The sequence below is a fragment of the Littorina saxatilis genome, linkage group LG16 (assembly GCF_037325665.1).
Source record: "Littorina saxatilis isolate snail1 linkage group LG16, US_GU_Lsax_2.0, whole genome shotgun sequence".
Lineage (NCBI taxonomy): Eukaryota > Metazoa > Mollusca > Gastropoda > Littorinimorpha > Littorinidae > Littorina > Littorina saxatilis.
In genome coordinates this window covers 24,524,979-24,547,557 of record NC_090260.1, presented here as the reverse complement: position 1 = coordinate 24,547,557, position 22,579 = coordinate 24,524,979, and the positions used below count along the sequence as shown (strand labels likewise).

Sequence of the window (22,579 nt, the reverse complement as noted above, 5' to 3'; positions counted from 1 at the left end):
CTGTCAAAGCAGTTTGTATCTTAGATCTGGCAAGGGTTTTACGTTGGATATTCCCCCGAAAGCGGCGTATGGCTGCCTAAATGGCAGGGTAATAACGGTCATACACGTACAAACCATGTGAGTCTCCCCATGAACGACGACGAAGAAGAAGAAGAAGAAGAAGAAGAAGAAGAAGAAGAAGAAGAAGAAGAAGAAGAAGAAGAAGCATGGAATAGGATCTTCCCTCTATTTGCACACATACGACAAATCAACAGCTGAGTTTGTATGAACTTATTTCTTAAAAGTCACCGGTATAAATTTGCGAAATTACCTAAACAAAACATTAAAAGTAGTTAAGATGTTGAGGTTGGTATGTGTCAGGGTGGAGGGAAGGTTTTATTCCACGTAAAATACTTGGCCGATGTGAGATGGTGATCGAGCCGAATCGTTCTCTCAGGAAGAACTGTGCCTTTAATGTAGCGTCAACTGAATTTGGGAATGCAGCTCTGAAACTGTGTGTGTGTGTGTGTGTGTGTGTGTGTGTGTGTGTGTGTGTGTGTGTGTGTGTGTGTGTGTGTGTGCGTGTGTGTGTGTGTGTGTGTGTGTGTGCGTGTGTGTGTGTGTGTGTGTGTGCATGCTTTTGTGCGTGCGTACGTCTTTCTATGTGAGTGCGTGCAAGCGTGCTTCTGTGTGTCTGTCTACACCTGTCCGTGTGTTTTACAACAACTATCCGAATTGTCATTGATTTTAATCAAACACACCTTGCGGGAAATAAACATGTTAGTGACTCACGCTTCACTGTATCATGATGTGACGCTCAAGACATTCCTCGTCGTCTTTCACCCCACCTGCTCCTTCGAACGCACCGTCTAATTGACAAAATAAACTTGTCTTCCAAACTCATCATTAGTCGTAACCCTAAATCAATTGGTCGTTAATTAGAGGGGACCAACACAGGTGAGTGGTAAGGGGGAGGAGGGGGGGGGGTCTGAATGTCGAGAAGGCGTGGGTGTGTTGAAACAAATAACAAAGACGACGACAACTTAGATGACGACAACAATAATTACGGAACAACAACAAAACAACTAACCAACCAACCAACCAACCAACCAACCAATCACCCTATCAACCAAACAATCAGAAATAATAAACACACACACACACACACATAAATACATTAAAAAAACAAGGAAAGCAAGAAAGGAAGAAACTTACATACTAACACACACACACACACACACACGCACGCACATACACACACAGACACACACACACACACACACACACACGGCACGGCATTATCTAGTCACTCCATAAAGTCAACATTGTATTTCAGAGTAGACGTTAAATTAGCCTCGTAGTTCGATAACGGGCTTAGTAATGGCTAATTGTGTCAAACTGCAGTAATTGGACAAATAAACCCACACCGTAAAATCCAATAGAAATCAATCTCCTGTGAGGTAAGATAAATAAAAGTGAAGTGATGCAATAAATGTAACCAGCAGGTGGGAGTGATAAGACTAATTCGCTATTGAAGCAGGTGGCCTTTTTGATCGTCAACGATCAATGTTTGTATAAATACATGGATCAACTATAAGGGGTTAGCGAGATTCTGCCCCTTTTCATACGCAGCTCACAAACAGAGAGGTAACACACTGTTTTTCAGTGAGAAAGAGAGAGTGTTGACATGTCCAAAATGGACATGGCTTTAGATGGTTTATAACTAAATTAAAAATACCCTTTCTGGTAAGTTTGACAAGGCGCTTAACCCCGTTTCGTCCGATTTGACCGAATGTGAAGAAAATGAAATTGTTAACATCTTATCCATTCAATCGTCTGTTTCTTTCTTTTCTTCAAAGTCAAAGTCAATGGTGGTTGTGGAATATCTTTGTCTTGAGCGAAAAAAAAAGTCTATAAATCTCCTTTACGCAACGAAAAAATGCAATACAAGCATTTGTCATCTGTTGGAAAAAGTGTTGAAGAACAAAGATCGTCTGCACTTTTGTGAGAGCATATTCGACACAAAATACCCTTCTTTGAGGGAGATAACCAAGCCGACAACTGCACGGAAAGCAAAGGTAAACTGTCTGGGGACCGTACTAAAAAATCACTTATAAGGGAAGCGTATCAGAGGATGTCGGGGGAGTCTATCAATAACATTCCGAGCGTCGTAATTAATCGTCCACATATAGAAAGATGGACAGCTTTGTAATTAGCATTGGTGGTACAAAGCAAGGAATTTAGATTAAAGAATATCCTTGGATAAACAAATCGAAGCACAATAACTTCTGCCTTAAGTTAAACGTGGGGAAAGGTAAAAATAGACTAACACAATACTTGTTTCAGCACACATCGTGTAAATGCTCTTCGAAATGCCATCCAAAGTTGACATCTGAAAGCATGTAGTTTGTTTAGTACATTAGCAAGCAGCACTATCAACATCAAGTGACACAATTGACAAAAAGTATCCTTTGTTATGCATTTTAGTATGAGACAGAACTCACCTTTGTTTGGTGACGTTTCGACAAACAGGAAGTTAAGGGGTGCGTACTAAAAGTATTTTGATCGACGGCGTGATATTGTACGGTTACAGTTACACCAAAATGATGTTCTGCTCTTTAGTGTGACTTTTTTTTCGCAATTGATGCATTGATGTCCAGACACATTCCAATGTTTTCATATTGCAGAGGGCATATCTTTCTGTTCCTCCTTCAACACACAACACTCGCTCCGTGTGCCTTCTGCTCTTCACTATGACTTCCCTAAGGTGATTGCTTCTTCCCGTCTGTCTTTCCCTACGGCTGTCTGTGTCTTCCCCTATGTTTGTGTATGTGTATGTGTATGTGTATGTGTATGTGTATGTGTATGTACATGTGTATACATGTCTTTCTTTCCGCCCTGATATGGCCCTTCGTGGTCGGTTGGGCGTTAAGCAAACAAACAAACAAAAATGTATTTCTTTATGTATGTGTGTCTGTGTGTGCGCATGCTGTATGTCTTTCCTTCTGTATGTCTGTCTTTCTGAATGTCTTTCTGCATGTATGTCTGTATGACAGTAGGCTGTATGCCTGTCATTCTGTCTGCCTAGCATTCATGTGTGTGCGAATAACGATACGGATTAGAATACGAGTTCTTATAGTCCTGTGAGGTTACCCCCATGAACATTCGGGCTGCTTTCTGTGAGTTCGACAGATTGAATGAATTTATTAATTTCGCTTTCCGCAACTTGTTACGAGTTTGGTGAGTTTTGACAGATTGAATAATACTATTAATTTCGCGTTAAGAGACCTGTTATTTTGTGAATTTGACCGTTTGACTAAATGTAACAATTTCGTGTTACGCGACTTATTCTGTGAGTTTGACAGATTGACTAAATGCAATAATTTCCCTTTACGCGGCTTGCTTTTGTCTCTCACGATCTCTGGTACTGGTGTTATCGCGAGCAGTGTAGGATCTGTCCTGAGTTTTCTTCCTAAAACACGTTTGCACGGAGCTCGCAATTCGAATCATCTCCATTTTCTTGCCGGAAAAGAAAAGTTTCTGACAGTAAACTGTCGTCGCTCGTCGGTCCTTCCTCCGCGCTTCGGACTTGTATTTATTTTGCTTTACCCGACTTGTTTGAATCAGTTGCAACAGCTTTAGCAATGGTATTGTGGTTATTTCTGTGTTTCCCTGGCAGCGTGTGTGTGTGTGTGTGTGTGTGTGTGTGTGTGTGTGTGTGTGTGTTTCTGCTTGCACTGCCACTGTCATTGTTGCTGGTGTGCTTGCTGATGTTGTTGTTGTCATTCCTATTGTTGTGATTGTTGTTGCTGTTGTGATTAGTTGTTGTGATTTCTGTTTTTGTTGTTGTTGGTGGTGGTGTCGTTGCAATTGCAGTTACTTTGTTGTTGTTGTTGTTGTTGCTGTTGTTGTTGTTGTTGTTGTTGTTGTTGCTGTTGATGCTGCTGTTGTTGTTGATCACATTGCTAAAGCCAGACATAAGCCCGGATTCCCCCTTAAAAGAGCTTGGAATTACATTCTTATTCCCCCCTCTGCTTCTTTACCTCTGTAAACTTGTAGGGGTAGTTATTTTTCGATAATGACCCAGCAACCAAACAAATAACGACCCAGCAACAGCCTGAATCCTCGATAGTGCAATGGGTTGCAGAGAAGTTGTTCTGTTTCGGTACTACTTTTTGCGACTGAAAAGTTCCGAACGCTCTAACGTACGAAGTATACATCTCTGGAGCAAACAATACAAACATACCGCATTTAAATTAACAACTACAGGCCTGAACACATGAATCTTCATATAAAATCCATGAGTTCGGTTGTTTTCTGAATCTAGATTTGCCGTGCTCAAACGTTCATCACAAGCAATTTCCCGCAAGGCAAGTAACTCATACTTTGTCTAGCGACAAGAGTAGTTCCCCTTCTTTTCACTCAGTTTCTTCGACAACAGACTGCAATCCGACGGTCAGTTTTCAACAATATTTCATTTAATAAACAGATCACACGCAACCAAATGCACACATCTCATCAATTTAAACAACATAAAGCGGTTTCATACACTATTTTCCCCAGAAAACTGAACTTCATACAGTTTTTAACGTTGGAACACGGGTGCAAAAGTTCGTCTGCTAGTCCCATTTGACGAAAGAACATTATCCTAAGCGATACCAAAACATAAACAGAACACACAATATCTGCCTTTGCCGCCACAGCAGAATAACAGCATATCTGTGTACTTGATTTTAGTCCAAAATAGGAAAACTGACAAGAAGTGTTAACAGAATGGAATGATTTGCACGGAACTATACAACCGCGCATTAATCGATCGCCTGCGCAGGTTGACTGGTTGAGTGAATAGGATTCGATCAAACTTTCGCAAAAAACCTCCTCTTTTCTTTGAATAACTGAAGAAAGGAGGAATAAAGAGGTTACACACCTCGTCTCAGTGATTATAAAAAATAATGGTCTCAGTTCGCGGTCATGAAAAAAGCTCGCTAAAGCTCGCATTTTTCATGATCCGCTAACTTCGACCATTATTTTTAATAATCACTGAGACTCGGCGTGTAACCTCTACGTATACTGTCTCTCTAGATATGTGCAACTGCTAGTCGCGCTGCTGACGGTGTTGGTGACAGAAGTGAGTGGCCGTGTGAGGTGGAAGGTGCAGGAGGGGGCACTGGTCAGCGTGTCTGCTGGCAGGGCCGGAGTGTGGGGGGTCAACCGTGACGACAAGATCTACTACAGGGAGGACACTTATGGTGAACCCATGAACGAGGGCGACGACTGGAATCTCGTGAATGGTGAGTTCCTCCGAAAACGGCGTATGTATGCCTAAATGGCGGGGTAAAAACAGTCATACACGTAAAAACCCACTCTTACAAAAACACGAGTGTCCCTGGGAGTTTCAGTCCACGAACGCACAGGAAGAAGAAGAAGATTGGTGAGTGAACGGTGGAGTTGGGGTAGGGGTGGGGTGGGTATGGGTGTGTGGGGGTGAGGGGAGGCGGGGCCGGGATGACAAGATCTACTTCAGAGAGGACACGTATTGTGAACCCATGGACCAGGGCACCGACTGGGTTCTCGTGGATGGTGAGTGGGGAGGGGGTATGGGTGTGTGGGTGTGTGGGGGAGGGGAGGGGGTATGGGTGTGTGGGTGTGTGGGGGAGAGGATGGGGTATGGGTGTGTGGATGTGTGGGGGAGGGGAGGGGGTATGGGTGTATTGATGTGTGGGGGAGGGGAGGGGGTATGGGTGTGTGGATGTGGGGGTGAAGGGAGAGGGTATGGGTGTGTGGATGTGTGGGAGAGGGGAGGGGGTATGGGTGTGTGGATGTGGGGGAGGGGAGGGGGTATGGGTGTAAGGATGTGTGGCGGAGGGGAGGAAGTATGGGAATCAGAATCAGAATCAGAATCAGAATTTATTGTCATTAAAGCACAGAGCCTATTGACACATACAAGATACATAAGTACAGGAAAAAAAGCAATATAACATAACATACATGTAATACAAAACCAAGTGGAACAGGGTGAACAAAGAGGACCTGAAGATGAGCATAAGTTATTGAGGGCAGTCGGAAGACGCATTGCATCTGCGTAGTTGAAAACAATCGTACACATATTTTGCCAATTGCCTTTGGATGTCGCTGTCAGTAAACAAAGAACTGACTCTTATTTCATCACTGCCGGTGGAAGTATTCGGTAATAACTGTTGCCTGAGATGAGCATACATTGTACACGAATCAAGAAAGTGAAGTTCATCCTCCACCACTCCACAGTTTCTGCATAGTCTTTCCTCCCTTGGTGTTCCAGTGTATCTGCCCTTTTCTATTTCTAAGTCATGGGCACTTATACGTAGTTTGCTCATAGCCTGTCTGTCACGTTTCAATATATCACTTAAGGTGATTATGAAACGGTTAGTTACTACTAACTAACTAACCACACCACGATCCACTCTCGGAGTCATACAATTTAATAGAGACAACAAAAGTATAAGTTTCAGACGCCTGTTTATGTAAAAACTCGCCACCTCCCTCGAGACTTCACTCAAAATATGTTCTTTTACGTTCACAAAACGTAAAAAAACCCGTGGTCACTGACAAAATGCCAGTTAGAATATAGAAAATTATAGTAACACGCTGATCCCGTGTAAAGATAAGGAAATACGACTGTTCTGCTCCAAAAGTGCTAGTTCATGCAGGTGTCACACACCCCACGTCGTCACTACTCGAGTATAATCACAGATAGCAAAAATAACAACGGTGGTCAACGGGGTGCAAAGACATGGTGCACTTAGCTTTCTTTGGCCACTGGGTGGACGGCCTGTAATTAGTCTTTTTAGCCTCCACAACTGCTCCGTCGAATGAAGTGCTGGTTAGCGTGGTGACGAAGCAGGGAACTGTGGAGGCATTAGGCGCCGCACCCAGTCGCTGGTTAGCTGGTTAGCCGGTTCGCTGGTTAGCTGGTTAGCCGGTTCGCTGGTTAGCCGGTTTGCTGGTTAGCGTGGTCCCCCAAAAGGCAGCCGAACAGAAGTTAGGAAAAGGCTGCAAACAGAAAGCATCGGTGCACTAAACATGTCAGCTACCCCTCACCCTCCACCTTTAAACATGTCATCTTTACATATCTCATCGAGCACGTGGGCCTGCACAAACGGACTTCCCACAACAACAAAACAGCCATTTTTCGTCCTTCTCTCCCTACCTGCAAAAACCATATACAGGTTAGTATTTTAGCGTCACAGAGAGCAAATTATGCGCTAACCTGGAAAGAACAACAGAGAGTATTTCATTCCACAAACACAGACTCGTCAACAGCGTTAAATAATGATTTATTACCTCAAACAGCCTATGAATGTAGCACTCTCATGGAAGCAAAACCCGCTTCCTCCCTGGAATGGCCTCTGTTCGTCAACAGTGACAACAACATCCAGAAACCCCTTGTCGAATACTTATGCGAAGACCATCGCACGACGAAGGAAAGATTTGACGACTCGTCCTCAGCAAAACATGTGGCAGTGAGAAGGTGATAACTCGCTGAAGTTCCCCTAGAGTGCCGAATATTCTATTCGGTGAAATCCATCATACTCTAGAAACCGTCGTATTCGATCCTTCTTCTTCTGCCGCTGAGTGTCAAGTGCGCCGTCCTTGTGTCTCTCACAGACCACCTAGCCAATAACACGTGACTGACCTTGTCACATATCAAGTTCAGCTATCCACAATTCTGCCTCGCAAAGCAGAATTAACCCCGAAAAATCCGTGCGCCACAAAATCCGTGCTCTGCGCTGTCAGCAAAACTCTGCCGTATAGCCCCGACTCACGCACAGGCGCTTTCAGTCGCAATTGACCAAGAGAAGGCACCCCACTGAGTGACACTTTCTTGGTCTATGTCACTAGATCGTGACACTGTCTGTGTTCTTGTGTTAGCAAAAGATAGGGTTGTAGAGAGTAGTCGTGTGACACTCCCTTGTAAAACTGTAGTTTGGATGAGTTTCCTTCTTTTTTTGTCCTCCAGAGCCTGACAAATTGAGTTTCTACATGTTTTGTTAGCGCGTGTTTCAGTCTTGCCGGGTGTATTGTGCTTTGGTTTTGCCACACGTGTTTGAAGCCTGAGGAAGTCAGAAACTCGCGTACAAATAAGAGCCATTTATTTTCCTCTTTATGTTCTTGTGAGAGAAGGCTTGAGTAAGTTTGCCTAAGAAGCCCATGTTGGTCAGATTCCATGATGTGTAACCAAAATGATATGATCTGTCCCAATATTTTTGTGCTGATCGGAAATCTGCCCAATTCAGCCAGTACTGGGAAATTCATTGATTTTCTGTGTACTCCTAAAAGTTGCCTGCCAAATTTCATGTGTACGTTTTCATGCGGAAGGACAGTCGTTATACATTTTTCAAGGAGATTATTCTCAAGGTTCTGCGCGTCCTTAAGGTTTATATCTTTGCAGTAAGGGAGCCAAATTTCAGAGCCAAAGGTCAGAATAGGTGCAACTAGTGTATCAAAGAGTTTCGCCATTACTGGGACACTTATGTTCTTTGTTCGTACTGCTCGTTTGAGCGAGTGCAGAGCTTTGCTCCCTTGCCGGGCGAGATGGTTCTGTGCCATTTTCATGTCTCCGCGTTTATTGAATATGATGCCGAGATATATAGTTGTCTGTAGTATTGATTATGGCATCGCCAATTTTGAAGAAGAGGGGGAGTATGGGTTCGTGCTTGGAGAAAACTATCACCTTTGTTTTTTCGCAGTAAGGGATGTGGGTGTGTGGATGTGTAGGGTAGGGGAGGGGGTATGGGTGTGTTGAAGTGTGGGGGAGGGGAGGGGGTATGGGTGTGTGGATGTGTGGGTGAGGGGAGGGGATATGGGTGTGTGGATGTGTGGGGGAGAGGAGGGGGTATGGGTGTGTTGATGTGTGGGGGAGGGGAGGGGGTATGGGTGTGTGGATGTGTGGGGGAGGGGAGTGGGTATGGGTATGTTGATGTGTGGGGGAGAGGAGGGGGTATGGGTGTGTGGATGTGTAGGGGAGGGGAGGGGTATGGTTGTATGGATGTGTGGGGGAGGGGAGGGGTATGGGTGTGTGGATGTGGGAGTGAAGGGTGGGGTTATGGGTGTGTGGATGTGTGGGGGAGGGGAGAGGGTATATGTGTGTGGGGAGGGGAGGGGGTATGGGTGTGTGGATATGTGGGGGAGTGGATGGGGTTTGGGTGTGTGGATGTGTGGGGGAGGGGGTATGGGTGTGTTGATGTGGGGGTGAAGGGAGGGGGTATGGGTGTGTGGATGTGTGGGGGAGGGGAGGGGGTATAGGTGTGTCGATGTGAGGGGGAGAGGAGTGGGTATGGGTGTGTGGATGCGTGGGGGAAGGGAAGGGGTATGGATGTGTTGATGTGTGGGGGAGGGGAGGGGGTATGGGTGTGTGGATATGTGGGGGAGTGGAGGGGGTTTGGGTGTGTGGATGTGTGGGGGAGGGGAGGGGAGGGGGTATAGGTGTGTGGATGTGGGGGAGGGGAGGGGTATGGGTGTGTGGATGTGTGGGGGGAGGGGAGGGGGTATGGGTGTGTGGATGTGTGGGGGAGGGGAGGGGGTACTGGTGTGTGGATGTGTAGGGGAGGGGAGGGGGTATGGGTGTATGGATGTGTGGGGGAGGGGAGGGGGTATGGGTGTGTGGATGTGGGAGTGAAGGGAGGGGGTATGGGTGTGTGGATGTGGGGGTGAAGGGAGGGGGTATGGGTGTGTGGATGTGTGGGGGAGAGGAGGGGGTATGGGTGTATGGATGTGTGGGGGAAGGGAGGGGGTATGGGTGTGTGGATGTGGGAGTGAAGGGAGGGGGTATGGGTGTGTGGATGTGGGGGTGAAGGGAGGGGGTATGGGTGTGTGGATGTGTAGGGGAGGGGAGGGGGTATGGGTGTATGGATGTGTGGGGGAGGGGAGGGGGTATGGGTGTGTGGATGTGGGAGTGAAGGGAGGGGGTATGGGTGTGTGGATGTGTGGGGGAAGGGAGGGGGTATGGGCGTGTGGATGTGTGGGGGAGGGGAGGGGGTATGGGTGTGTGGATGTGTGGGGGAGAGGAGGTGGTATGGGTGTGTGGATGTGTGGGGGAGGGGAGGGGGTATGGGTGTGTGGATGTGTGGGGGAGGGGAGGGGGTATGGGTGTGTGGATGTGTGGGGGAGAGGAGGTGGTATGGGTGTGTGGATGTGTGGGGGAGGGGAGGGGGTATGGGTGTGTGGATGTGTGGGGGAGGGGAGGGGGTATGGGTGTGTGGATGTGTGGGGGAGAGGAGGGGGTATGGGTGTGTGGATGTGTGGGGGAGAGGAGGGGGTATGGGTGTGTGGATGTGTGGGGGAGGGGAGGGGGTATGGGTGTGTGGATGTGTGGGGGGAGAGGAGGGGTGATTGGGTGTGTGGATGTGTGGGGGAGGGGAGGGGATACGGGTGTGTTGATGTGTGGGGGAGGGGAGGGGGTATGCGTGTGTGGATGTGTGGGGGAGGGGAGGGGGTATGGGTGTGTGGATGTGTGGGGGGAGAGGAGGGGTGATTGGGTGTGTGGATGTGTGGGGGAGGGGAGGGGATACGGGTGTGTGGATGTGTGGGGGAGCGGAGGGGGTATGCGTGTGTGGATGTGTGGGGGAGGGGAGGGGGTATATGTGTGTGGATGTGTGGGGGAGGGGAGGGGGTATGGGTATGTGGATATGTGGGGGAGTGGATGGGGTTTGGGTGTGTGGATGTGTGGGGGAGGGGAGGGGGTATGGGTATGTGGATATGTGGGGGAGTGGAGGGGGTATGGGTGTGTGGATGTGGGGGTGAAGGGAGGGGGTATGGGTATGTGGATATGTGGGGGAGGGGAGGGGGTCGCTCTACTTTACACGCTGGATCAGCCTGACTGCGCGGCGGATTTGAACGAAATTTGTATAATTTGTTTGGTAGGACACCAAATAAACTTTTTGGTGTACAAAATGTAAAATATCATTCAGTTTAAGTTACCGTTTTGACGGTTGAAAGTGAATAATGCCGTCAAAAAACGCCATTTTTGAGGGTAGGCGTGGTAACGGACCTCTGACGTCATACCCAAATATTGCTCAGATTCCAGAAACCCATTTTTGAGCAGAAGAAAGACAGTGTTTTTTTTCGCGTGGCTATAAATTGATTAGACCTTTTTACTTTTACAGTAAGAACAACTTACGGGTGCAATCGTGACATTCTAAAAATAATAACGTAGTAACGGGAATATGGATTGACGCCACACGAAGGAAGGGAGATAAACGCTGAAAACACTAGAGAAGATAAGGAAGAGTTACTGGGAATGGATCCAGAGAAAAACAGAGAAAAACCAAAATCGGTTCAGCGCTGCGCGCTGAGAGCACGTGTTAAAATATCTCATCGATGAGGTTGTGTCCGGGGTCTCTCTGAATAAGCCCACCAAATTTGAAGCAGATCCATCGAGAACTTTGGCCGTGCATCGCGCACAGACAGACAGACACACAGACACACAGACACTAGTCGTACATATATAGAGAAGCACAAAACAATCTCTCTGCGTAAGATAAGGCCAAACAAAAATATATGTTGGTTCAGGGTAACGTGACCAACAAAAATAGGATCGGTAGGTCGGCTTAAAAAAAAATAATTAAAATCATTATTTAAACTGTGGAGGATTTTAAAGGAGGTTACTTCCCTTAGTCTCGGTATGGTTCGCAAAAATGTACCAAAAGTTTACTTTTTTTTGAGAAATGAAAACAAGTTTTAGGGTCGGCGGGAAAATATAGGGTCGGTCGGGTTACCCTAACTCAAGATATATTTTTTATTTGGCCTTAAAGTGCTGTTTACTGCTGCGTCGCAAGAAATAACGGTCAACGTCGGGTGTGACAGAAAAACGAACACGGCGGGATTGCTATGAAAGTTATTACTGGCTCTTCCAAACCCATAACAAAACTATGATACTTCCGGCCACCTTTTAGGTATTGTGATATAACTTTTTATGTTTTGGCGCATCGACGTTGCAGTTCCGGAGCAAACGATCCATATTTCTTTGCCATTTTGTACTCAAATGAATTTTTTTTTTACCGTTATCTGACAAGAAACAGAATAAAAAAAATAAAAAATATTATGAAGGCATCTACGGTAATTAAAATAAGAAATGAAATAACAACAAGCGTGTCTAATGCGACCTGCATTTAGGTCAGCTAAAATTGTCATTTTGTCTTTGTGTTATCTACAGACTGTATGAAACAACAGGTGTCCACGAGGTCGTTAAGATAGCTCCAGCACAGGCACTGAAGTGTACAGAGTGAGTTTTATCTGGGGTTGTGAATTCCATACCTTATAACATATCAATCCAATATGCTTTTAATTTGGAATTAAAGCACGATTTCTTTTGTTTGTTTTGTTTTGTTTTCTTAATAAATAGACACACACAAATAACTTTGATGCTTTTTTCCCTCTTGCCTCATTTTCTGACCATAGTTCGCCCGCATAAATATTGTTGTCAGGCCAAAGCTGGTGTTTGTATATTTAATCGAGGCATGACATAATATGTACTGCTTATTGTGTGTGGGCCTTCATCTACTTGAACTGAAAACGACGTTAAACACCAAATAAAGAAAGAAAGAAAGATCTACTTGAACGTTTTGGTCTTATTATTGAAACGAAGGCATTTCATTTTCTTCGGGAAGGGTTACAATTGATTTTTCAGTGAGTTGCCTTCACTTGTTGCTTTGTTGAGCTCTTTGTCTATCAGTGTATGGATGCTTTCTTCCTGTATGTATGTCTGTCTGTCCGTCCGTCCATCTGTCTGTCCGTCCGTCAATCTGTTTGTCTGTCTCGCTATGCCTGTCTGTCTGTATGTGTCCCTCTCTGTCTCTGTTTCTGTCACGGTATCTCTCTCTCCCTCTCTCCCTCTCTCCCTCTTACAACCCCCCGCGGGTTAGGGGGATTCTCATATTGGTTGGGACGAGAAAGAATTTACCCGATGCTCCCCAGCATGTCGTAAGAGGCGACTAACGGATTCTGTTTCTCCTTTTACCCTTGTTAAGTGTTTCTTGTATAGAATATAGTCAATTTTTGTGAAGATTTTAGTCAAGCAGTATGTAAGAAATGTTAAGTCCTTTGTACTGGAAACTTGCATTCTTCCAGTAAGGTAATATAATGTACTACGTTGCAAGCCCCTGGAGCAAAGTTTTGATTAGTGCTTTTGTGAACAAGAAACAATTGACAAGTGGCTCTATCCCATCTCCCCCCTTCCCCCGTCGCGATATAACCTTCGTGGTTGAAAACGACGTTAAACACCAAATAAAGAAGAATCCCTCTTACAAAGCATACACGCGCTCGTAAACATACACTCACAGACACACACCATTCATATGACCACACGCAAACACAAACACCCATGTACGCGCAAGTGTGTGAAAAGCACACAGGAATTATTGGAATAGGATTATATATAATGAGTAGGATGTTCTTGTTTTTGTTTACTATGTGCATTTGTATGCTGGTGTTTGAGATGTGCTCATCTCCATGAAAAGGGCTCAAGGCCTACTCATTAAAACATTCAGACTCAGACTTCAGACTCCTCCCTCTCTCCCTCTCTCTCTCTCTCTCTCTCTCTCTCTCTCTCTCTCTCTCTCTCTTTCTCTTAACACTTGACTGTTTGGGGCTATTTGAATAAGATGCCATGTCTAAAGATTGAATCTTTAACGGTTTGTATACTATACGTTATTAGTGGGTTTTTTTTTACCAAAATACGACATTATACACAGATCGAAACAGTTAGTGTTCCACCGAGACTGCGCTGGCGGTTGAGGTGAACAATGACTGTTGAGATCTGTGTAAAATGTCATATTTTGGTCAAAAATACAAAAACACATTTATGTATCAATCGATTCTGGTCAGAACTCCTTTTACTTTTTACGATTGAACGCACACAAACATGCAGTATTTAGTACCTCTGCCTACCTCTGTCTCTGCCTCCGTTTTTGTCTTTGTCTCTGTCTCTGTCTGTCTGTCTATTTGTCTGTCTGTCTGACTGTCGCTTAATTTTAGCTATCCCATTTTCTTCATTCGCCAAACTATACCGTCTATCAAGGCCCTCACTAAACTCCACCACAGCAAAAATATATCTCGTTTTCAGAACGACATCTCTTGAAACTTTCACAGACACGTCTTTTTTTCAGTTTACGCAAGAGTGACGTCATGTCTCGCGGATTGACGTGTCTATGGCTGGTGGCGGTGACTCAGTTCGCGGCGCTGCTGATCGTGAGCGTGACGCAGCAACTGAACATGACGGAGCTCAGTCACAAGGACACGGAGCTACGCGTCCTGCTCGTGCAGCTTGTCCAACAACAGCCCGACGACTACACTCCCTCTGATGAGACAATAAAGGTAAAACTAGCACTCCTTGTCATGAAAACAGTTCGGCTGGACAGGGTTTTTGCAGTGTGTGTGTGTGCGTGTGTGTGCGTGTGTGTGTGTGTGTTTGTGTGTGTGTGAGTGTGTGTGTGTGAGTTTTTGTGTGTGAGTGTGTGTGTATGTGTGTGTATGTGTGTGTGTCTGTGTGTGTACGTGTGTGAGTGTGTGGATGTGGATGCGTGTGGGTGTGTATGTGTGTGTGTGTGTGCGCGTGTGTGTGTGTGTGTGTGTGTGTATGTGTGTATATATATATAGATATATGTGTGTGTGTGTGTGGGTGTGTGTGTGATTGTGTATGTGTGAATGTGGATGCGTGTGTGTGTGTGGATGCGTGTGTGTGTGTGTGTATGTGTGTGTGTATGTGTGTGCGTGTGTGTGTGTGTGTGCGTGTGTATGTGTGCGTGTGTGTGTGTGTGTGTGTGTGTTTGTGTATGCGCGCGTGTGTGTGTGTGTGTATGCGTGTGTGTGTGTGAGTGCGCGCGTGTGTGAGTGTATGTGTGTGTGTGTGTGTGTGTGTGTGTGTGCTTGTACGTTATGGGCAATACTTGCATTACAGCCAGCCAGCCAGATAGCCAGCCAGCCAGCCAGCCAGGTTGATATATATATATAGATTGATTGATAGATTCCTTTATTGATTGATCGATCCGTTGAATAATACTGATTGATTGATTGATTGATTGATTAAATACTTAATTGACTGATTGATTGATCGATTGATTGATCGGTTGAATAACAACGATTGATTGATTGATTGGCTGATTGATTGATTGATTGATTGATTGATAAAATAATTGATTGATTTATTGCTTGCTTGCTTGATTGATTAATAACATAATTGATTGACTGATTGATTGATTGATATAATAAATGATTGACCAATGGATTGATTGATAAAATAAATGATTGACTGATTGATTGATTGATATAATCAATGATTGACTGATTGATTGATTGATATAATAAATGATTGACTGATTTATCCCTTCTTTTGCTTCCTTTATTGATGCCGGTATATAATTAACACGACATGACTCAAGGAATTTGGCATCATTTCTTTATTAGGTTGCTCATGTATTCAGCGAAACATTTGACGATCTGGAATTAGAATCGGAGGACAGCACACACGACGCACGTCATAAGCGCCAGATAGGCTATGACGCAATCTTGTCAGATCTGTTGAGAGCTCAGGTAAATGAATCTATTGTTGTCTACTTGTGTGTATGTGTGAGTGTGTGTGTGTGTGTGTGTGTGTGTGTGTGTGTGTGTGTGTGTGTGTGTGTGTGTGTGTGTGTGCGTGTGTGTTTGTGTTTGTGCGTGTGTGTGTGTGTGTGTGCGTGTGTGTGTGCGCATGCGTGTGTGTGTGTGTGTGTGTGTGTGTGTGTGTGTGTGTGTGTGTGTGTGTCCGTGACCATCTATACGACTTGTGTCTGTGTGTCTGTGTCTTCGCGATGCACGGCCAAAGTTCTCGATGGATCTGCTTCAAATTTGGTGGGCTTATTCAGAGAGACCCCGGACACAACCTCATCGATGAGATATTTCAACACGTGCTCTCAGCGCGCAGCGCTGAACCGATTTTGGTTTTTGTGTTCATTTCACCATTCCCAGTAACTCTTTCTTATCTTCTCCATGTTTTCAGCGTTTACCTCCCTTCCTTCGTATGGTGCACTATAGTATGAGGGGGCATCTTCGGATATTCCCGGCGTTCTGTTACTATTTTTAGAAGGTCACCGCAGTGTCCAGAACGTAAATTGGACCCGTAAATTATCCTCACTGTAAAAGTGCAAAGGTCGAATCAATTTATAGCCACGCGAAAAATACACTGTCATCTATCTCTCTATAGATACGGCTTCTCTGTGTTTGTGTGTGTATGTGTGTGTGTGTGTGTGTGTGTGTGTGTGTGTGTGTGTGTGTGTGTGTGTGTGTGTGTGTGTGTGTGTGTCTCTCTATGTGAGCAACACCTGGGGATTGTTCAGTTCTGTTTGTGATGTGGTCTGGCGGCTTTTGTGTATTTGTATGTACTGGCCTTCCTTTGAAAAGCCATAACAGTTCAAAAGGGCTTACAGATAAGCTCTAAATTGCTCAATCCTGTTTGAGTGGAGTTCGCCTCCAAAGGTGATTAACACGGTTACATTCGTCGACATGGATGGGACTCGATATGGTCAGGAATGGCATTATGGCCACTGAATCATTTTCGTGCTGTTCCCATTCCACGAATCTGGGAGGGACCTAAGCTTGGCGGGTCCATTGTTCGGACCCGGCGAAGCCGGCGAAGCCGGCGTACGGCCCTAAGTACTTCTTCCCGGCGAAGCCGGCTACCCGGCGAAGCGGGTATTCATCTAGTGTTTGTATATATTCGTATCACTGTGTCTAAATGTATGTGCGATTGTTCGTCGTCCGTCTGTCTATCTGTCTTTTATTTGGTTCAGTTTCCATTACGTTGTTTTTATTTTAATTCTTTTCTCTCTGACTACGCATTGATCGTATCGCCATTAATTCTCGTTTTTCATTTCAGGAGAAAGTGATAGCTAACCATTGCTCCAACGCCACGAAAACATGTGCTCGGGGTAAGCCACGTGCTCAGTTTTAAATGAAAAGACAGTAGACATTTTTTTGACATAACTCTGTCGGGTTTTATTGGTTGTGGAAGAGGGGATGGAGGGGAGGGGAGGGGGGAGGGGGGGGGGGGGGGCAAACAATCCCGCCTGACTAGAGAGCGGCGGGCGTGTCTACACACACATGCTCGGCGATCTGGGCTGCGGTTCACGAACAGAAAGTGGGTGCCACTCAGGCGGGTTAAGAGTGGAGATGGAAATTAGTTCCGTTCAGTTCTCAGCAGTCGACTGCTGGGCTGAGGTACACGACAAAGTTACCACCCAAACGAGAGCCACTCGCAGCGTTGGATTGCTTGACTGAAACTGAGATGTGTTGTGATTTCAACGAATCAGAACCCGCGGTTTGTTCTCTCCCGATTGGGTGGCAATTAACAACGTTCGGTTCAGCCCAGATCACTTCCTATGTGATTGAGGAGAAGGCGTTTGTCATAACATTTGCTTAACATTTTAATTTGGGTTCAATTATTTCTGAATGATGCATGTCTGATAAAATCATTGTTTGCACCTTTGTGTTTGTAGGGCCCAATGGAGACAAGGGTGTAGCAGGAACTCAAGGTAAGTTGTGTGTGTGTGTGTGTGTGTGTGTGTGTGTGTGTGTGTGTGTGTGTGTGTGTGTTTGTGTGTGTGTGTGTGTGTGTGTGTGTTTTCTGTTTGCCTGTCACTGTCTGTCTGTCTGTCTACCTGTTTGTCTGTCTTTCCCTGTCTCTGTCTTTTCATACGTCTCGTGGTCACCATGTCAGTATGTGTTTCCAACTCAACCTCAGCATATTTCGTTCACCGATTTGAAGTCAGCAGATCAGGTATAATGTCACTGTAATGAACTTTCGACATAAATTGCTTCCACCACCTACAAACCGATCAACGAAAAACAACAACAATATGATTAAATAGTGTCCCAAAAAGGTAACAATACTTTTCAAGGTAGCGCTTCTTCGTGTATGGCAGGCCAACCGGGTCAGAAGGGATCTCCCGGTACAGACGGCGTGAAAGGGGAGAAGGGAGCGTTGGGAGTCAAGGGAGAAAGGGGAGTACCGGGAGCTGGAGGCTCCCAAGGGTTGCCTGGTGACGCCGGCCCTACCGGGATTGCTGGAACTAAGGGCGACATGGTACTGTGATGGTTGTGTGTGTGTGTGTGTGTGTGTGGGGGGGGGGGGCTGAGGGTGAGGGGGTGATTGAGCGGAACGGTGTGTGTGTGTGTGTGTGTGTGTGTGTGTGTGTGTTTGTCTGTGTGCGTGCGTGGGAGTGGCTGAGTGTACGTGTGCTTGCGTGCGCGTGCGTCTGTATGCGTATGTCTTTGTGTGCGTGCATGCATGTGTGTGTTTGTGTGTATGTGAGTTTGAGTGTGTGTGTGTGTGTGTGTGTGTGTGTGTGTGTGAGTGTGTGTGTGTGTGTGTGTTTTGTGTGTGTGTGTGTGTGTGTGTGTGTGTGTTTGTGTGTGTGTTTGTGTGTGTGTGTGTGTGTGTGTGTGTGTGTGTGTTTTATGTGAATGTGCGTCTGTGTGTCTGTACGTGCGTCCGTGTGCTGTTGTGCGTGAATGTGTGGGTCTCGAGTGAGTTTAAGTGTGTGAGTGCGCGCCTTCGTGAGCGTGAGTGCATATGCATGCACGAGTCTACCTACCTATCTACTAGCATCATTGTTTACGTATCTCTTCATGTTTCACCTGACCTTCCACTCCTTCTAACAGGGAGGCCAAGGCCACAAAGGAGACAACGGAGCCCCAGGAGAGCCCGGCAAGGACGGAACCCCAGGCGACAAGGGAGAACCCGGGGTTCGAGGAACCCGAGGAACCCCGGGCCCTAAGGGCGTGCCAGGAACCCCGGGGGCGAAGGGCAAAAGGGGCGGGGTGGGGCTACAAGGACCCAAGGGTGAAACAGGACTTCCTGGAGCCAGTGGGCAGGCTTTGGGTCCAGGCTGCGAGTGTCTGAGTGAGTTGGAGTTTTTGATCGTCCATGTTTGAATGTAAACAGGTTAGGATTCATTTACGCAAGTAAGCGCGCCAAAGCACGTGGATTGTGTAAATGCGTTCACCGGTATGGCATAATGCAGCTTTGAACGCAGGGGTGCTCATGTGCTCAGGGGCGCTCGGATGCACACGGACACACAGACACACATATACTCACACACACACACACACACACACACACACACACACGGGCAAGGACACACGCACGCACATTCAGATACAGGTACGCGCACATCCAGCCCAACACACACACACACACACACACACACACACACACACACATACACACAGAGAGACACACACACACACACACACACACACAAACAAACACACACACACACGCGCGCACGCGCACCTTCACACACACACACACACACACACACACACACACACACACACACACGCGCGCGCATCTATATATATACACGCACACACACACAGGGGCGGATCTGTTGCTTTGTAAGGGGGGGGGGGGGGAGCACTTTGAATCGAAAGTGAATGTGATGGGCGCGAAGCGCCCGAATTTGCTAGGGGGGTCCGGGGGCATGCCCCCCCCGGAAAATATTTTGTCCCAAAGAGGCAAAATGGTGCCATCTGGTGCCATTTGAAATTGGAAATGGTCATAGAATCAGCTTTCCAAATTCACAATTTCCATTTAAAATCACTAAAGACTTGGTTTTTTTGGTTTTTTTGCTGGAGGGGGGGTGCACCTGCACCCTGTGCACCCCCCCTCGTCCACCCCTGACACACACACACACACTCACACACACACACTCACACTCACACACAGCCCCAAACATGCACAAATACTGTGACACGCAGCCACACACAAGCACGTTCAAATAGGCCTACACGTACGCACCACCCACTCCACCCCCACACACACATTTTTGGCTCACGTAAGTGTAGCCTATGTGATCGTAACTTTGTCTGTCTGTGCGTGCGTGCGTATGTGCGTGCGTGCGTGCGTGTGTATGTCTGTGGTAGAAACTCTAACATTTGAAGACGTCACATTACATTGACGTCACATTATGACGTAAGAGGGTTAGACGTCACGCGAAGGAAGTACTGAAAGTCTCGGTCATTATTATTTTGAGCGGGCCGAGACTAGTTGGCAGTCGTGTCCCAGTAAGTAGGCTACATGCACACAGACAGATCTAGATCTAGTGTCTCGCTTTCTTGCACAGTTTCACCTATGCTCTTTCTGTGTGTGTGTGTGTGTGTGTGTGTGTGTGTGTGTGTGTGTGTGTGTGTGTGTGTGTGTGTGTGTGTGTGTGTGTGTGTGTGTGTGTGTGTGACGGAGTGATTGAGTTTGTGTTACTGTTTGTCGATTTCTTACGTGAGCCTTGAAGGCTTCGCCTCTTGTTTGTTTTGCTATTTAAACACTAGCATCAATATTGTGTGTTAACTTTGGCCTTGAACTTTAGTGTGTTAAATTCATAGCTCAGAATTCAGAGGCATCTAAGCCTCCAAATTTGCAGAACCTGCACCTGTAAGTAAAATAAGTCATGTTAGATCCCTTTGAAGTCACGGAATGAACTGTACCTTTGTGTACGACTGCAATTCGTCTACATGCTTCAAAGACGGAATTATCCGTGAATTGCGACAGGGGACGTAACTCTGTCATGTAAATGATGTCCCTTGGTTGAAAACGTACGCTTTTTGGCGTCATTTTCGTCGATCAAACAACCAAATTAATTAATTATGCTTATGTTTGGAGCTCAATCCGTCAATTAACTTCACGACAAATGTTCTTTGGCTTGTTTACAGGGACTTGTATCAAAAATAAGTAAAGAATGCCACTGAATTCTGAGCTATGAATTTAACACACCAAAGTTCAAGATTACCTTAACTTTTGTTCTCACAAAGCTCGTTTAACTTACTGACTGGTTGATTTTCACAACAGAGGCGCCCAGCATCAAGAACTTCCCGTCAGACCCCACCGTTAAGCTCGGGGCTCCTGTACAGCTGACGTGTCAGGCCGAGGGCAATCCGCCGCCAAAGGTCACGTGGTCTGGGCGTCACACCAATGGCGTGCTCCGAATCGATCACGTGTTTGCTGGCGACCTTCACCCTTACACCTGCACGGCTACAAGCCCGTTGGGAACGGACGCACGAACGGTCACGTTGCACACGTGATTCAGCTGCTGCCGTTTGTAAAAACAAGAACAAGACAACAATGAAAATGTACTTAAAATACCAGAACCAGAACCAGGAAAACACAAGACCGAATCGTTTAATATGTATTGTTCCGTCGTGTTTCTGGTACGGGTGAGTACATTGTCATTGTTATCGTGTTCTTGTTCTTTTCTCCTGCAGTCTCCTGTTCCTCAGGGCTAAAAAAAAATAGGTGTGGTTACGGTAACCCGACCTACCCTATTTTTAGGGGCCGACCCTATAACTTTTTATTACATTTGTCAAAAAAACACACAAAAAGACAGAAAACGAGTGCAGAAAACGCAATGAAAGCGAAAGCGCCCGAGTCGCACACTTATTTCCCTGTCAAGTAGGTTTAATTTGTACACTTTAGAAAAAAAAGTGAACCGCGAAAGATGACATTATGAAGAAATGCTGCAGAAAAGAACGGTTTTTCTCCAGCATTTTGTCTTTTCTGCAGAATAACTGAATAAAGTCATATTCCGCTAAGGATACAAGTGCGCACGGTAAAGATCCTGTAATCCATATCAGAGTTTGGTGGGTTATAGAAACACGAAAATATCCAGCATGTTTCCCCCGAAAGCGGCGTATGGCTGCCTAAATGGCGGGGTAAAAACGGCCATACACGTAAAAGCCATGGGAGTTTCAGCCCATGAATAAAACAAACAAACACATCCCTCTTCCCAACTTGGATACGTACAAGAAAACAATCGACAGCCTATGATGTGCTTTCTGCGCAGAATGCACAGGATTTTGACTAGGCCAAAAAAAAAATAGGTCTGTTTACGGTAACATAGGCCAAAAAAATAGGGTCGGTAGGTCGGGATTGTTTTTTTTTTTGTTTGTTTTTTTTCCCTCCAAAAAACCATATTTTTACGTTATTTTGCAAAAAAAACAAGATTTTTTTTTTTTCCCCCCAAATGCCAAAAAAAAGTCTAGGGTCGCGCGAAAAAACTAGGGTCGGTCGGGTTACCGTAAACAGACCTATTTTTTTTTTGGCCCTAGCATTCTTTAAACATTATTAGTATGGGTCCAAATGAAGATATTGTCTCATCCCATGTTTCAAGCCTGGGCAGATCTGAGAATGGCGAGCGGAAATGTTTTGACGGAAATCACAGAGTCATAGCAAAATGTGATGTTCATTGTTGTTTGGCTTTTTGTGTGGTAAAAATCCCCTTCAGTAAAAACAGTTCTTTACATGATGTAAGTCAGATATGTGAGACTGAGACTTTTTTTAGTGTGTGTGTGAGTGTGTGTGTAAGTATGTGTGTGTGTGTGTGTGTGTGTGTGTGTGTGTGTGTGTGTATACATGTGTGTGTATGTTTGTGTGTGTCTGTGTGTGTGTAAGTGTGTGTAAGTGTGTGTGTGTGTGCCCGTGTGTGTGTGTGTGTGTGTGTGTGTGTGTGTGTGTGCGTGTGAGTATGTTTGTGTGTGTGTGAGCCTGAGTTCGTGTGTGTGTGTGTGTGTGTGTGTGTGTGTGTATGTGTGTGTG

At 45.8% G+C, this 22,579-nt stretch overlaps 1 protein-coding gene across 7 annotated transcripts; it reads left to right on the top strand.

Moving 5' to 3' along the window:
• The first annotated feature begins 1,526 nt into the window (after positions 1–1,526).
• Positions 1,527–22,300, top strand: LOC138950637 (collagen alpha-1(I) chain-like). Of its 7 annotated transcripts, XM_070322350.1 has the most exons (11): positions 1,640–2,057; positions 2,667–2,746; positions 5,062–5,270; positions 12,170–12,238; positions 14,121–14,328; positions 15,418–15,543; positions 16,868–16,919; positions 17,487–17,522; positions 17,913–18,073; positions 18,652–18,892; positions 20,837–22,300. In XM_070322350.1, exons 5-11 carry the CDS (start codon positions 14,140–14,142, stop codon positions 21,067–21,069), a joined length of 1,038 nt encoding a protein of 345 aa, XP_070178451.1. In that variant the 5' UTR covers positions 1,640–2,057; positions 2,667–2,746; positions 5,062–5,270; positions 12,170–12,238; positions 14,121–14,139; the 3' UTR covers positions 21,070–22,300. The 7 variants fall into 7 exon arrangements, with proteins under 7 accessions (XP_070178448.1, XP_070178452.1, XP_070178450.1 ...); XM_070322349.1 differs by lacking the exons at positions 1,640–2,057; positions 12,170–12,238 and adding an exon at positions 1,601–1,626; XM_070322348.1 differs by lacking the exon at positions 12,170–12,238.
• The last annotated feature ends 279 nt before the right edge of the window (positions 22,301–22,579 follow it).